At 38.7% G+C, this 15,669-nt stretch overlaps 2 protein-coding genes across 2 annotated transcripts in view; one reads left to right on the forward strand and one right to left on the reverse strand.

The window, feature by feature from the left end:
- The window catches only part of FBXL13 (F-box and leucine rich repeat protein 13), a 183,125-nt gene that overhangs the window by 2,477 nt on the left and 164,979 nt on the right, over nucleotides 1–15,669 (reverse strand). Inside the window, 3 exon segments of the mRNA XM_033437530.2 lie at nucleotides 4,011–4,174; nucleotides 9,111–9,210; nucleotides 9,212–9,243. Coding sequence (XP_033293421.1) covers nucleotides 4,011–4,174; nucleotides 9,111–9,210; nucleotides 9,212–9,243 — 296 coding nt within the window.
- Nucleotides 8,960–15,669, forward strand: part of LRRC17 (leucine rich repeat containing 17) — a 99,778-nt gene continuing 93,068 nt past the window's right edge. The window contains exon 1 of the mRNA XM_033439604.2: nucleotides 8,960–9,025. The gene's annotated coding sequence lies outside the window, so the exon portion shown is untranslated. The remainder of the gene's footprint in view (nucleotides 9,026–15,669) is intronic.

Consider the following 15,669-nt stretch of genomic DNA (forward strand, 5'->3'; position numbering starts at 1 on the left):
AGTGACTCCAAGAACTTGTAGGAAATGATTTGGGAATTGAAGCCGTCTACTGCAATGGTTAGTCATTACACATTTAACCTGGCGAGAGAGGATTCTTTGGATCAGTATAGAACAATGATTTTCAAACACGATATGCCACACAGTTGTAAAGTATCAGATGGTTAATAATAATGATATTTTGAAGTTTGTAAGTGATTTTTGTTTTTTATAAATTAAAGGGGATTCAAGGTTATCCCTGTAATAACATCACTTGCCCTCACACTTCCTTCTAGTTTCTTGAGTAAGCTAAAAGAAAGGGGAATTTGGAGCCTACATCAAAGACTACTTGTAATCAGCCTCTTATTTATGCATCAGCAAGTAAATTGGGCAAACAGTACTTGTCTCCCCTTATTGATCAAATCTCTTGAATGTTAGAGCTTTAAAAAACTTGAAAATCACTAATCTAAAGATAAAAGAGCAGCATAACAGTGATAAGATCTAGGTACAAAGTATGGCTCTTATTTGTATGACTTTGGGTATGTTATTTAAGCTGCTTATACCAGTTTCCTTATTCATTTTTATGGTAATAGGGTATTTGTGAGGATTAGATAATAAACATAAAATAAGATTTAGCACATACATGGCAAGTGATAATTGTTAAGTAATATTATTTGTTCATATTAATAATAAAATTCAGTAGGTCCAAATTACAAGGGCCTTACCACAAAGACCTTTCTGTGAGCTAGAGAGAACTCTGAGATTTATTTCCTAACAACACAGATCTTAGAGTACCTAGGTAGTAATTTATGCTGCCAGAAACTGCTAAATAAGGTCCTCAAGGAATCTCTATACTGCTGTTTGGGGCTCTGAAGACCACCTAGACTTTCTCTTCTCATCTCTCTAAAGTTTAAAGTTTTCGACTCCAGACACAAAAATATCAGAAAGGTCCCTTTGCTCTTTGCTAATTATAGACTTAATGGCTCTTCTGCCTCTTTGTGATTCAGACCCTCCTGGGTTGTGGAGACTATTGTTTGGGTCTTTCTCCCTCTTTTCCACTATGCTTTTCTTCATCTCCATTGCCTGTCTTGCTTTCCCCACAGAGGTCCATAAATTGAAAGGTTAGTTGAATACAACTGCTTCAAATGTAGACAGCTAGATTTTCCCCTCAAATTTATAATCTCAGTTATTACTTATTTCTCCTTGAATTAAAGGAGCCTTTATTATGTCTCCACATGGGACTTCTGGAATCACTTCCTGGGATCCCTTCAGGCTCTGGGGTTGTAGAATAACAGCATATCTCATGCTGGAAGCACTTCAGCCAATTTGCTCATTGACCAAAAGTTTGCTACTCCCCTAGTTCAGATAGGGTGGGCTCAACAGACCTCTTTGATTTGTAAAGCTGGTGCAGTGTTTTCAGATTCCATTGAGTATGGGGGAATTTGTATATAGAACAGTTTCTTCTGAGGGCTATAATTGGATTTTAAGGGCTGCATTGTATACTTTTATGTCCAAATGGAATCAGATGTGTGGGAATATATTGCTTTGTGATTCAAAGTCATTGAACCTCTTCCCAAGAAAAATCTCTTATATCCTAACTACCAAATGTTCCATTTCACCCAGACAAAACAAAGCTCTTGCTGTTTAGGGAGCAAGAGCAAACAACTGTGCTTTTTTAGAGTGAACATAGGTAGGGGATTAGATGTCATCATGAGCTTGTGTCTTGAAGGGTCCACATTCTCTGCAGCACTTCCAGTTCCACCCAAGAATCCCATGGATCTAAGTGGAGAAGAAGATGCTCTACAGTCTCTAGAGCTGACCCCAAACAGCAGAATGTGGCCAGGCCTCACCACTTCTCTAATCAGTTTTGAAGCCCAAGTATCTTGGGCTTGACTGACAAACAGCATCCTCTCCTAGAAGCAGGATGTCAAGAACAGGTGCTCCTGGAGCCTAACTAGTCTAGCCACCCTGCTGCGGGGATAGCCCTTCTTCATTGCTAGACAAGGATAGAATCAGAGAATTCTAGGCCTCTTTCTTGCTGGATCTTAGTAGGAGTGGAGCTATAAGGGAGAGTACAGTGGTTTGGCCTCTTTAGACAATGAGATGGGCAGACAAGCCAGCTCCCTTCTAGGTATTAGGGCCAAGTCTCTGCTTCTTGCTCATAGGGACAGGCAGGCTTGGTGGTAGAAAACAAAATAGGCCTTTTGGCTGTCCTGGATTAGGTAAAGGAATTTTCCATAGATTCAGTTAGTTAACTAGAGTTTTGCATTGGGTTTTGGAGGCCAAACCCTAGTAGTAAAATCTTACTTGTTTTATTTTCTTTGCGTATTTTTATCTAAGGACCTTGGAAGAGGAGTGGGTAGTCAAAGGCAGGAATTGGAAATTACTAGATATCTTGGGTCTTCTTGACCAAGCACCATATTTATTACACTTTAACATCCCATACCATGATTACGTTCACCATGTTTAGGATCAGAGAGGCCCTGGCTAGAAAGTCTTCATTCATTCTACTTAAAATCCTACATTTTAGAAGTTCAATAATATTACCTCCCGAAAATAATGATCGGCAAAATAAAGTCAAAAGATTAGAAGCTAAACTCCTTTGTGTAATATATTAATTCATTTACTGTCATCTTGCCCAAAGTTGGCTGTTTAACGATATGACAGGGTCAGCAGGGACTCGTAGGACCTCATTTCATGGTATACACTTTAAATGAAGTTAATAATGTCCATGTCAGTCGTCTCCAGACCTATCAAGAAGGGCTGAGTCTCTACTCCTCTCCAAAAATTTTTAAGAACCTGCTCCCTTTTTTCTGATCCAGCTTCAGTTGGCTGCCCTCCTCCCTGGCAAGCCTGGGCCCAGTGCGAGTGCCTATTTTACAAGTAATAGTTTTGGTTTTGTTTTGTTTTTCATTTCATTTTAGCACACACATCCTTAGATCAGAAATCATTTTCTTCCTCAGGCATCAAGTGACCAGATCTCATGGTTCAGCTCATGCCAGGGCTGCTTAATTAAGCAAGTTCTTCTGTGAAATCTACATGCTTAGAACACGTTATGTACTTTGTACCTTGATAATATTAATTCTTAGTATTCATTTTTCCAACCTTCAGAAAAGAACCTGACCTTCAGGGATTGGTCAAGAATTCTCATTTGAGAATTCAAGAGGTCAGTTAAAATACTTGCACATTTTTACTTTCAGTCAATAGGAAAAAAAAATGAACAATGGAGCAAATAACTGCTTTCTATCTAAAAACTCACAGGGTGGACACCTAATACCTTCTACCTTTATAGATTGCTGGGCTTCCCTGGTGGCGCGGTGGTTGAGAGTCCGCCTGCCGATGCAGGGGACGCGGGTTCGTGCCTCAGTCTGGGAGGATCCCACGTGCCGCGGAGCGGCTGGGCCTGTGAGCCATGGCCGCGGAGGCTGTGCGTCCGGAGCAAAAAAAAAAGAAAACTCAATGATATAGATTGCTTATTTACCCAACTGTTATTTCATTGGAAACATTTTGTAAATTGAGTAAATAGGCATTTGGCCTGTAGCAGTCATCAGAATACCTTACTCTGAGCTCTAGATCTTAGTTAAATAACAACTGTCAAACAAATAGCTTTGGGAGAGATGGGGCTCTTAGGATAACTGTTAATAATTTGTCCATAGTTGTGAGCTAGTTTAGTCTGATTAGTTTCTTAACCCCTAGAGGAGATTAACTGAATGGAAATATTTTGAGAGAGGAGTAGAGGAAGAGCTAGTGATTATTCTATGAGGAGCAGAGTTAAGGCTTTGAGCATCTGCATGGTCAAAGAAGGGGAAGTGCTAAGAGTAGAAGGGCTACTGGGAAAGGAATGTGAAGCCACAAAGACTATTTTAGAGGGAGCTTCCCTTGGTTCAGCCCAAAATATTGGCTTCAATTAGGTAAAAAATAAATGAAACCTTCCTAACTCTGAAAACCACTATGTATTATGAATGCTGTGGTGACATATTCTATTTTCTCAGAAAGTAGTTCTCAAAGTTTTTCATATTCGGGTACATACTTACTTGGAAATAAGTCTGCAGTATAGCATCTTTAGGATCCGGAGTTGTTTGCAGCCCATCTGAAGGTTTACAAGCATTTGGTCAGTAAGCAGGATACAACCGGAAACATCCAAAATGTACAGGTAATGGCATTTTGCCGATAACATCTCCAATGCTGAGTCAGTAATCTAAACACACAGCCAAAGTAACTCTGATTATTCCAACAAACTCCATCCCAGGGAAGAATAGTGTATTGGTCAGTTTGGGCTGCTATAAAAAAATACCACAGACTAGATGGTTTAAATAGCATACATTTATTTCTCACAGTTCTAGAGGCTGAGGAGTCCAAGATCAAGTTACCCACAGGTTCAGTGTCTGGTGAGGGCCCTCTTCCTGGTTTGCAGATGGCTACCTTCTTGCTGTAGCCTCACATGGCAGAGAGTGAGCTCTAGTTTCTTCCTATTCTTTAAGGACACTAATTCCATCATGGGGGCTCTACCCTTGTGACCTCGGTCTAAACCTAATTAGCCCCCCAAAGCCTCACCTCCTAATACTATCACATCAGGGATGAGGGTTTCAACATACAAATTTTGGAAGGACATAAATACTCAGTCCATAACAAATAGAATCAGAACCATTGCAGATTCTCTTTAACTAGCTTGTCACGTGATGAGCCTATATAACTCAAGTTAGTGATTTAAGTCTGTTTCCAGAACAGTAAGATGTCTGTTTCAAGTGGCACTAATAGAATTTGTGATCTTGCTGTTATTTTCATTTTAGAGTTGTCTGTTTGGGATTGGAAACTTCATCAAAATTTCCCTAGTAATACCTGTCACACCAATATGAGCAGTTTATGAAATGCTGCAGTAATGGGATTTAACTTTAAACTTGAAATCCACTGTAAGGCATCATCAATTTGAGAAACATAAGTTTAATGACATCACATCTTACAAAACTATAAAATATATATATCCACTGAAGTTAACCTGCAGACAGGATCAGATTGCTGTGAGAAGGGATCTGGACATCTCTGATGATTTGTGTATGGAGTAATTGGTTCTGGAAAGGGACAAGTAGGTAAGACAGATGTTTGTAGGCAGCAGGGGAGAGAAGAGTAGAAGCCACAGAGACTGCATGAATCTCACTCTGAGAATTTCTGCTCAGGGTTCCAGTATCTTGAGAGTTTGCCCAGATGTTCTGCAGAGGTAATTCAACTCCACTTCTTGGATTACTTCACTTACTCAAGGTTTAGCTTTTGAATTTATAGCTGAACTGGGACTTGCTGCAAAATCAACTAGATTACTCTTCCCAAAGGAATTTTTTTCCAACTGGATTTAATTTCTTATTTTAAATGTTTGAACATTCTAAAAAACATGCCATGAGGCTAAGCTCTTGTTTTTAACATAAAATTGAGAGAATTATGCTGAAAAACCCTTCAGTTTGAAATGTATACTTTTTATGTTTGGAAAAATAGATGTCATTGTCTAAGCATGCCCTGTTTCCAGAACTTGCTCAGAACCAAGGTTTAATATTGTATCTGATTCTCACAAAAATGCTTCAGACATTTTTGCCATTCTTTGTGGGTCTCTGAAGATCTAATGTCACTGGGGGTGGGGGTTAACCCTCAGAATTGTAGAGAAAAGGAAAGACAATGAGATGATGGAAAAATCCTGGATAGGTAGAGCTCAGAGTGCTAGGTTTTATTGATACCGGGGGAACTGAAAAGGAGCCCAACATTTCCTGTAGATCAGAATCCCAAATGTTCAGTGACTGAGGTGATGTTTTGGGGACTTATGGGAGCTGGAAACTGGAGGTGGAGATGACTGGCCATGTTCTTAACTCCCAGATACATGGTCTTGATCTCAGTCCTACTGAGCAGAGATTATGTTATTCTTATTTTAGTGCTGTGGGATGAGGTCACAGTACTACTCACTGACCTTGGCGGCGAGCTGGTTGAAGGGACCTTCCAGGAGGTGGACAAGATGGCCATTCAAGATTGACCCATGGGCTTTTGGGAAACCTAGCCTGGAATGATGAGCCAGACACTAATGTGTTTCATGGCTCATCAGAAGCATTGGAACTGAAATATATTAGACAGGACCACAGCCTTATGATTTCTGAGGCTGTGAGGAGTGTTCACATTGGCCCAACTTAAGGTCACTACATCTTCTGAATCAGGATACTCATTTCACCTGCATAGATGGTAAAGCTAAATGCTCCCTTACATTGAGGTTCTGAAATAACTACTCCCCTTCCTTTTTCTCAGCGTAGATCTTCAGTGTAGAGTGATTCATTTTATAATATCTTACTTGTGTGATATCCTCCTTAGCTTCTAGGCTGCAAGACAATATCCACCGCACGATTTATAGAAGGAACTCTCAGTTTTTCCTTACCAAAAAACAAACCAAAGTGAAACGAAACAACAAAAAATTCTCTGCCTCAATTCCTGTTCTCATTGGAGTCTTTCCTTTTCTCATTCTCCTACTTTCCTCCCTTATTAGTGGAGCCTCTTAAAAGCCCAGTCGACATCTGTGCCTGCTTTACAGCCAAGGCAGTTCCCAGTGAGCCATGTGTTACCCATGTGTCACCCATGTGTCCGTGTGCAGTGGAAGCAAGGACCCTGCGAGCCATGACTGCTCAAGCTGCAGAGGGTTCATGGTCAGTGCTGCTAGTGTCCTGAGTTCCTTGACCCAGCTCACTTCTAGAACCAGATGATGTTGACCGGAAAGGCATCTGGTTTCCCTAGTTCTAAACAAGTCACTATTGAACAAAGAGAGTTTTACTGTGAATTTTTCAGATTAATGTCATGATTCACCATGTCTTTCCCACCACTGCCTCCTTTTCCTTATTGTGGCACAGTTAATGATGGAGGAATCAGGAGTTCCTAGCATCACTTTCTTAATCTACTCACCACCCAGACTAAACAACTGAGAAGCTGAATTTTTAGACTAGCTAGAATGAAGGCATCTTGAAATGTCAGGTGATGCTTTGGTAAACAGAAGCCCATCAGTGTGCACAATAGAAGAGGACAAGGTTGTTAATAACCTTGCAATTTCTGAGGATTTTTTTAAAGTTTTTTTAGTTTTCTTCCCTCTGAGTATTTTACTTCCTCTGAGTTTTTCCTGTTAATTTGGTTTGGTCTTTATCTTCCACTTTAGAGGCTTTTCTTTTAAGTCTAGTCTCTTATGTCCTTGATGTCTGCTCATGATTAATAGTGGAGAGCTAAAAGCTGATTGGAAGGTCTGAGTGCATGATATGGGCCTTCTCTACATTAAACTTCAATGGTTTAGATGGCTTATTTGTTGGAAAATCCACATATGTCAGTATTTTTCAATCTTTCATGTTGGGCTAGTCAGAGTCCCCAGAAAAGAGGCTTCCAATCTGCTGCCTGGAGGCAGAGATCTGGCACCCATATTCTAAATGCTCTGTTGGAAAAGTGCTGAATGTCTCTGCGTTCAGCATTGAGTCACTTAATTCCCATTTTCATTTTTGTACCCAAGATCTCAATTATACATGAGTCTCCCAGCTCAGCAACCTTCTGTTTTATTATCTGGAGAGCAGATAGTAGAGAGATTTCAGTCCCCCCCTCCCAGAGGACATTTAGCAATATCTGGAGACATTTTTTATTGTTATGACTGGAGGTGTGGGGGGCTAGGTGCTACTGACATATAGTGGATAGAGGGCAAGGATGCTGTTAAACATCCTATAGTACACAGAACAGTCCCCCACTACAAAGAATGATCTTGTCCAAAATATCAGTAACGCCAAGGCTGAGAAATCTGGCTGTAGGAAATACATCTCAAATCTGGTGAGAGTGGGGAGGGGCAGTTGCCCAGAGGTATGGAGTAGAGGAGGAGATCTAGAGATCTGTCTACTTCTCAAGAACTTTTAACCCAGTCTTCCTTATTCTAGCCACCCTCTTAAGCTAGTTCCATAGGTACACAGTATTGCCAAGTTTGAAGATTATGGTGTAAATCCACTTTTTTCCCAGCTTTCTCTATGTTGTCTTAGGATTCAAAGCTATCTCTGGTATGCTAAATTCGTCCATCTACTTTCAAGTTTCCAAAATTTCGTTGCGCTTGTCTCCTCTACTGTTTTCCCTATCAAAGTGGCCCCTCACCCTTCTTCTGCAGTTTTGGTAGGGTTTCAAGAGGGAACAAAATTATGTGTGTATATTCAATCTGCCATATTAATCCAGAGCCAGAGATCTCTATTTCTTGACACGGGGATATATGCATAGTATATTAAGAGAAAAGAAAGTAGGTTACAATGTATTATAGAAAGTATGATTCTGTTCTTTAAAAAACAAGACAAAGCACAAACCTGTAACTATTTATAATCTCTGTACATAGAAAAGAATTCTAGAAGAATAAGTATAAAATGCAACAGTGGTTATGTCCTGGTTGGTGGTATGACTTTGAATTTTTACTTTGTCCTTCACACTTTTATATGTAGTCCAAAGATTTTGCAATGAGTATATATTCCTTTCAAAGAAAGATGTCAAGAAAAATTATCCAACACTTGAAAATAAGACAAAAGATGATTGCATATCCTTTCACTGTCTTACTGGAACATTGTTTTAACAGGTCCAACTGAGAAATTCTATAAGGAATTATGCTTTTGTTTGACATACTGTTTAGTACTGATTAGGGCCCAAACTCTGTTATATTTTTGCCCAGGAGAGATGCAAATTATTTCTGTCTGGTAGAAACTATAACTCCAAGGTTATGGATTTATTACCTTATAGGACATTAACCAATTTTGGATTTAACCTAACAATTATATTCCAACATTCTTTCTTCAGTTCCTATATAAATACCCAGTTTGATCAAATGCTCTATGAACTGACTTTACCATTTTGCTGGTTCTCTCATTGAATTAAATAAATATTTAACACATTTTTATATTTGTATAAGAGTTGTCTTTAACTTCTTGCAGATTCTACTTTGACACAAATGAAATCATAAAGCTATTTCCAATTTGGGGAAAGAAGAAAACTCATGAATACCACAGACATGGCAAAGAAAACAAGTTCTCTGGTGAGTCCAACTGCTTATTGCTACCCTGCCTGGGTTCTTTGGCAATACTTCAATCTGATATGTCTGAGCTGACTCCTGCACATACCTTTGGACAGCCAGCAATGCTGAGAGATGTGAGATTAATACAATAAATGGCCAGTGCTTTAATAATCTCATCTGACAGCTGGGGGCAGTAAGAGACATCCATGTTCCAAGATCAGTGAGCCTTTGCAGAATTCCTGCAAGAAATTCCAAAGTTAAAGGTTTTTTTTCTTTTTCTTTTTCTTAGTCTTTATTCAAATGTTGTGTACATCTATAGCCATCTTACCCATAGCAATTTACCTAATATGCATTTCAGTTTCTGAAATATAGATGTGTTACATTTTGTTGCAAACAAAAGCCATTATGTCCAGAATTTCTTTATAACAAAAGATACTCACACACCAGTTAACAGTTCAGTAATAATCAAATTCCTGCTAACAGAATTTGGTTTTCCTGAGGTTAGCGCAAATGGAATTTTACCCATGTGGTTAGTAATTATTAGAGTTATATTCAGTCCAATGAGTGGAGGAAAAGAAATCTGGAGATGAGAATTGGAAGGCAATTCTCCCACTCTGGGGTTGACAGTATAATATAATGGAAAAAGCACAGTCTTTGGAACCAGGCCGACCTGAGTTTTAATTTCATTCTACCACCTTATTAGCTTTGAAACCTTAGCAAGTCACTCAATCTTTCTGAGCCTCAGTGTCCTCTTCTTCAAATTAGGGAAAATATCTACCCTCCAGCATTGTTCTGAAATGCCAAAATGTTCATCTGAAATTTTTAGGGCTAGAAAAGGTCTGGAAATCATGGAAATTCTTCCCTTTATCTCAGGAGTTCTTAATTTTCATTCCTACTTTTCAGTAAAAACAAAAAACAAACAAAAAACCTGAGTGATAAGAAGAATCCATGAGGAAATAATGGTCAAATTTTATAGTTCAGCAGTTATACAAGAACAAAATGATCCGCAGAAGTAAACTAACAGTAACTGTAAAAATATCTTAAGTCGGGCTTCCCTGGTGGCGCAGTGGTTGAGAGTCCGCCTGCCGATGCAGGGGACACGGGTTCGTGCCCCGGTCCGGGAAGATCCCACGTGCCACGGAGCGGCTGGGCCCATGAGCCATGGCTGCTGAGCCTGCGTGTCCGGAGCCTGTGCTCCACAACGGGAGAGGCCACAGCAGTGCGAGGCCCCCGTACCGCAAAAAAAAAAAAAAGAAACAAAAATATCTTAAGATGAGTAGAAATTGGAAACCATGACCAATTCAAGATAACCTTAATACTAGTAAGAAAAGTCCATCCCTCAAATTACAAGAATTATAACTATCAACGTGTGCTCAGTCACTCTAAAGGTTTAGCCTCATTGTGAAGCAGCTCAAATTCTTAGAGTACTAAATTAGAGACCTCGGTATATGATAGTTTACCATTTTTAGTTACAAGTGTTAGATTTTAGTAATCCTAGAGGATTAAGGCATTCCTTATTTATATGTAAAAATGGATGTCTATCAGACATTTTCCTCTCAGACCTGAGGGAAGGACCTGGGCTGTTGGATCAGTAATGGCCATTAGGATGACTCCAGAGGTAAAACTACCAGTGGGCTTCCCTCCCATTGAGTATGCCAATTTCCCCTTATTTTAGCCCTAAGGAAGACTGGAAAGAACTAGTCAGCCACCTGTTTTCTTTAATAAGTTAATAGAAGAGGGAAAGTTTCCTGGAGGGGCAGTTTAGCACAGTAGATAAGACTAGGACAGTGGCATCAGATATAGTGGGTTTAGAAGCCTTGCTCTGCCACTATGGGTTACTGAAACTCGCTGAGCCACAAGGTCTCTTCGGGTAAAATGCAAATGATAACACCCATATCAAAGTTTAGTTGTGCAGATTATATGAAATAATATATGTACCTGATATAGTTCCTAGAACAAAGTAGATTCTCTAGCTAGCTATAAAATTGTATATACAGTGTTACTTGAGAGACAGTATAACATGCTTGGCATGTAGTAAGCACTCAGTAAATGTTAACTGTTATGGGGATTTGCATATGATAACAGTAATAATAAAGATGCACATTTGTATTGTACTTTGGAGAAAACTGAAAGATATTGGTTATTTCACCCTAAATCATCTTTTTCTGACCACAGCAGCCAACAGTGATTCCTCTTTCCTTTGACCTCATACAGAACTTGTCTTTTTCAACTGATTCAGCACTTACAGTACTTGACTCATTCCTGTTTTGTGGCTATATTTATATGGAGATTTGTTTCCTCTAGCAACTAAGTGATGTCAAAAATTGGAAGGAGCAGTTTTTCAGGAAATATTGAGGTCCCTGTCATTGGAGATAATCAAGCATAGAGGGCACAACTAGTGTGGTGCAGAGGGAAATCTAGCTTTAAAGGATTGGAACTGGTGGTCTTGAAGCTCAGCTCAGATTCAACAAGTTTTTCAATTAGAATGCAATAAGTCTCTCAGAGGTACTGTCTGGAACCCTGCTAGCTTTTTATACCCCTTTCACAAGCATCATATTTAGAATACAGTAAGTTCTCAATAAATACTAGTTGCTTGCTCAACCCTTTATGGGTATCTTCAAGGATATAAAGAATTGTTTTAATAATACAGGAATTCTTATGTTGCAAGGGGTAGGATAACATTGTTTTCTGCTTAGAGAATGGTTAGAGTTCAAGGAACCGGAAAAAATGTAAAGCAAGAAGGAATATTTTAAACAATAAGAATAGTTTATTGAAAGATGAAACAAGCTTCAAAGGGAGATTCAAGGCTCTTGGTGTCTGCAAACCCTTTTCAGTAGCATCTGTCAATATCTTGGACTGCTTGAATCACTTCTGCTTTAAGCCTTTTTTTAAAGCTCTGATATTCTTTGAAGTTAAACTTTCTCAGAGGTTTTAAATTAAGAATAACTTATAAAAATTATTACAAGGTCTATGATACATTCATGGTAGCATTCTCACTCATGGAAAATCTGAGGCACAAAGATGAGTCCAAGGCATTATGCTTGGCATAAATCAGTGCAGATCTGAGAAATAAGTCAGAACTTTTCCTCCTTTATAATTCATATTTTCCTTTAGAAACATGTAAGTCGTATTAAGTACTTAAGTCTGCAGGCATTTTTCAACATAATCATTCATGAAATTCCATCTCCCCCCTACTGATAAGATTATTATATGCTCTTCTGGCTACAGTGTTACAGAATCACACATATATCAATGCTGTTGATTTTCTTTTCTCAGAAAATGTTAGACTGAGATTCTTAAGCTTTTATAGTGAAAATGGAGAGAAAATTAAAAATTACCAATTTTGACTTCCATCCCATGTATCAACCAATTTTGCTGTGGGTTAACAATCTTGAAGACAACGTCCAAATCGCTTAGTGAGTTAAATAATTTCTTCTCTGTATCTTATGAGCTGAGTCACAGTATGGGGGCTTAATGACTGCATTCCTAAGTTGGGTATGTAGAAGAGACTGAGTTTCACTAACATTTACTGACTGTCACAGTAATGTGCTTCTGCCAAAATCCTGATTTAAACCACCTCGACAGGTGGCAGCTCCCAGTCTCAAAAAAGCTCACCTCATGGTGCATACTCATAACACCATCTCTTGACTATTTGCCTCATTACATTCTGATTAATCCTGCTACCAACTTCTGTTTGGGGGTGGGGTGGGGTTTCCTATTGATAATTACAGAAAAATCTTGTGCTACCAAGAACTATTTTCTATAATGAAGACTATTTTGTGCTGCTTCAAAGGCTGAAATACAACTTCCACAATTCTAAGTTATAAACTGAATTCATAACTACAGTATCTCAAATATCCTTTCTGACCACAACATTATGAGACTAGATATCAATTACAGGAAAAAAACCTGTAAAAAATATAAACATATGGAGGCTAAACAGTACACTACTAAATAACCAAGACATCACTGAAGAAATCAAAGAGGAAATCAAAAAATACCTAGAAGCCAATGACAATGAAAACACGACGACCCAAAACCTATGGGATGCAGCAAAAGAAGTTCTAAGAAGGAAGTTTATAGCAATACAATCCTACCTCAAGAAACAAGAAACAGGGCTTCCCTGGTGACGTAGTGGTTGAGAGTCCGCCTGCCGATGCAGGGGACACGGGTTCGTGCCCCAGTCCGGGAAGATCCCACATGCCGCGGAGTGGCTGGGCCCGTGAGCCATGGCCGCTGAGCCTACGTGTCTGGAGCCTGTGCTCCACAACGGGAGAGGCCACAGTAGTGAGAGGCCCATGTATCGGAAAAAAAAAAAAAAAAAAACAAGAAACATCTCATGTAAACAACCAAACCTTACACCTAAAGCAATTAGAGAAGGAAGAACCAAAAAACCCCAGAGTTAGCAGACGGAAAGAAATCATAAAGATTAGATCAACAATAAATGAAAAAGAAGTGAAGGAAACAATAGCAAAGATCAATAAACCAAAAGCTGGTTCTTTGAGAAGATAAACAAAATTTATAAACCATTAGCCAGACTCATCAAGATTTTTCTTGGGTCTTGGAGAAGACTCAAATCAATAGAATTAGAAATGAAAAAGGAGAAGTAACAACTGTGACACTGCAGAAATACAAAGAATCATGAGAGATTACTACAAACAACTATAGGCCAATAAAATGGACAACCTGGAAGAAATGGACAAATTCTTAGAAAAGTACAACCTTCTGAGACTAAACCAGGAAGAAATAGAAAATATAAACAGACGAATCACAAGCACTGAAATTGAAACTGTGATTAAAAATCTTCCAACAAACAAAAGCCCAGGGCCAGATGGCTTCACAGGTAAATTCTATCAGACATTTAGAGAAGAGCTAACACCTGTCCTTCTCAAACTCTTCCAAAATATAGGAGAGGGAGGAACACTCCCAAACTCATTCTATGAGGCCACCATCACCCTGATACCAAAACCAGACAAAGATGTCACAAAGAGAGAAAACTACAGGCTAATATCACTGATGAACGTAGATGCAAAAATCCTCAACAAAATACTAGCAAACAGAATCCAACAGCACATTAAAAGGATCGTATACCATGATCAAGTGGGGTTTATCCCAGGGTTGCAAGGATTCTTCAATACACGCAAATCAATCAATGTGATACACCATATTAACAAATTGAAGGATAAAACCCATATGATCATCTCAATAGATGCAGAAAAAGCTTTCAATAAAATTCAACACCGTTTATGATAAAAAAAACCCTCCAGAAAGTAGGCATAGAGGGAACTTACCTCAACATAATAAAGGCCATATATGACAAACCCACAGCCAACATCGTTCTTAATGGTGAAAAACTGAAACCATTTCCTCTAAGATCAGGAACAAGACACTCTCACCACTATTATTCAACATAGTTTTGGAAGTTTTGGCCACAGCAATCAGCAAAGACAAAAAAATAAAAGGAATACAAATGGGAAAAGAAGAAGTAAAACTGTCACTGTTTGCAGATGACATGATACTATACATGGAGAATCCTAAAGATGCTACCAGAAAACTACTAGAGCTAAATTTAATGAATTTGGTAAAGTAGCAGGATACAAAATTAATTCACAGAAATCTCTTGCATTCCTATACACTAATGATGAAAAATCTGAAAGAGAAATAAAGGAAACACTCCCATTTACCACCTCAACAAAAAGAATAAAATACCTAGGAATAAACTTACCTAAGGAGACAAAAGACCTGTATGCAGAAAACTATAAGACTCTGATGAAAGAAATTAAAGGTGATACAGACAGATGGAGAGATATACTATGTTCTTGGATTGGAAGAATCAACATTGTGAAAATGACTGTACTATCCTAAGTAATCTACAGATTCAATGCAATCCCTATCAAATTACCAATGGCATTTTTCACAGAAAAAAATTTCACAATTTGTATGGAAATACAAAAGACCCTGAATAGCCAAATCGATCTTGAGAAAGAAAAACGGAGCTGGAGGAATCAGGCTCCCTGACTTCAGACTATACTACAAAGCTACAGTAATCAAGACAGTATGTTACTGGCACAAAAACAGAAATATAGATCAACGGAACAGGATAGAAACCCCAGAGATAAACCCACGCATCCATGTTCACCTTATCTTTGATAAAGGAGGCAAGAATATACAATGGAGAAAAGACAGCCTCTTCAATAAGTGGTGCTGGGAAAACTGGACAGCTACATGTAAAAGGATGAAATTAGAACACTTCCTAACACCATACAGAAAAATAAGCTCAAAATGGATTAAAGACCTAAATGTAAGGCCAGACACTATAAAACTCTTAGAGGAAAACATAGGCAGAACACTCTATGACATAAATCACAGCAAGATCCTTTTTGACCCACCTCCTAGAGAGATGGAAATAAAAACAAAAATAAACAGATGGGACCTAATGAAACTTAAAAGCTTTTGCCCAGCAAAGGAAACCATAAACAAGACGAAAAGACAACCCTCAGTATGGCAGAAAATATTTGCAAATGAAGCAACTGACAAAGGATTCATCTCCAAAATATACAGGCAGCTCATGCAGCTCAATATCAGAAAAAACAACCCAATCCAAAAATGGCCAGAAGATGTAAATAGACTTTTCTCCAAAGAAGATATACAGATTGCCAACAAAC

The sequence above is a fragment of the Orcinus orca genome, chromosome 9 (assembly GCF_937001465.1).
Source record: "Orcinus orca chromosome 9, mOrcOrc1.1, whole genome shotgun sequence".
Lineage (NCBI taxonomy): Eukaryota > Metazoa > Chordata > Mammalia > Artiodactyla > Delphinidae > Orcinus > Orcinus orca.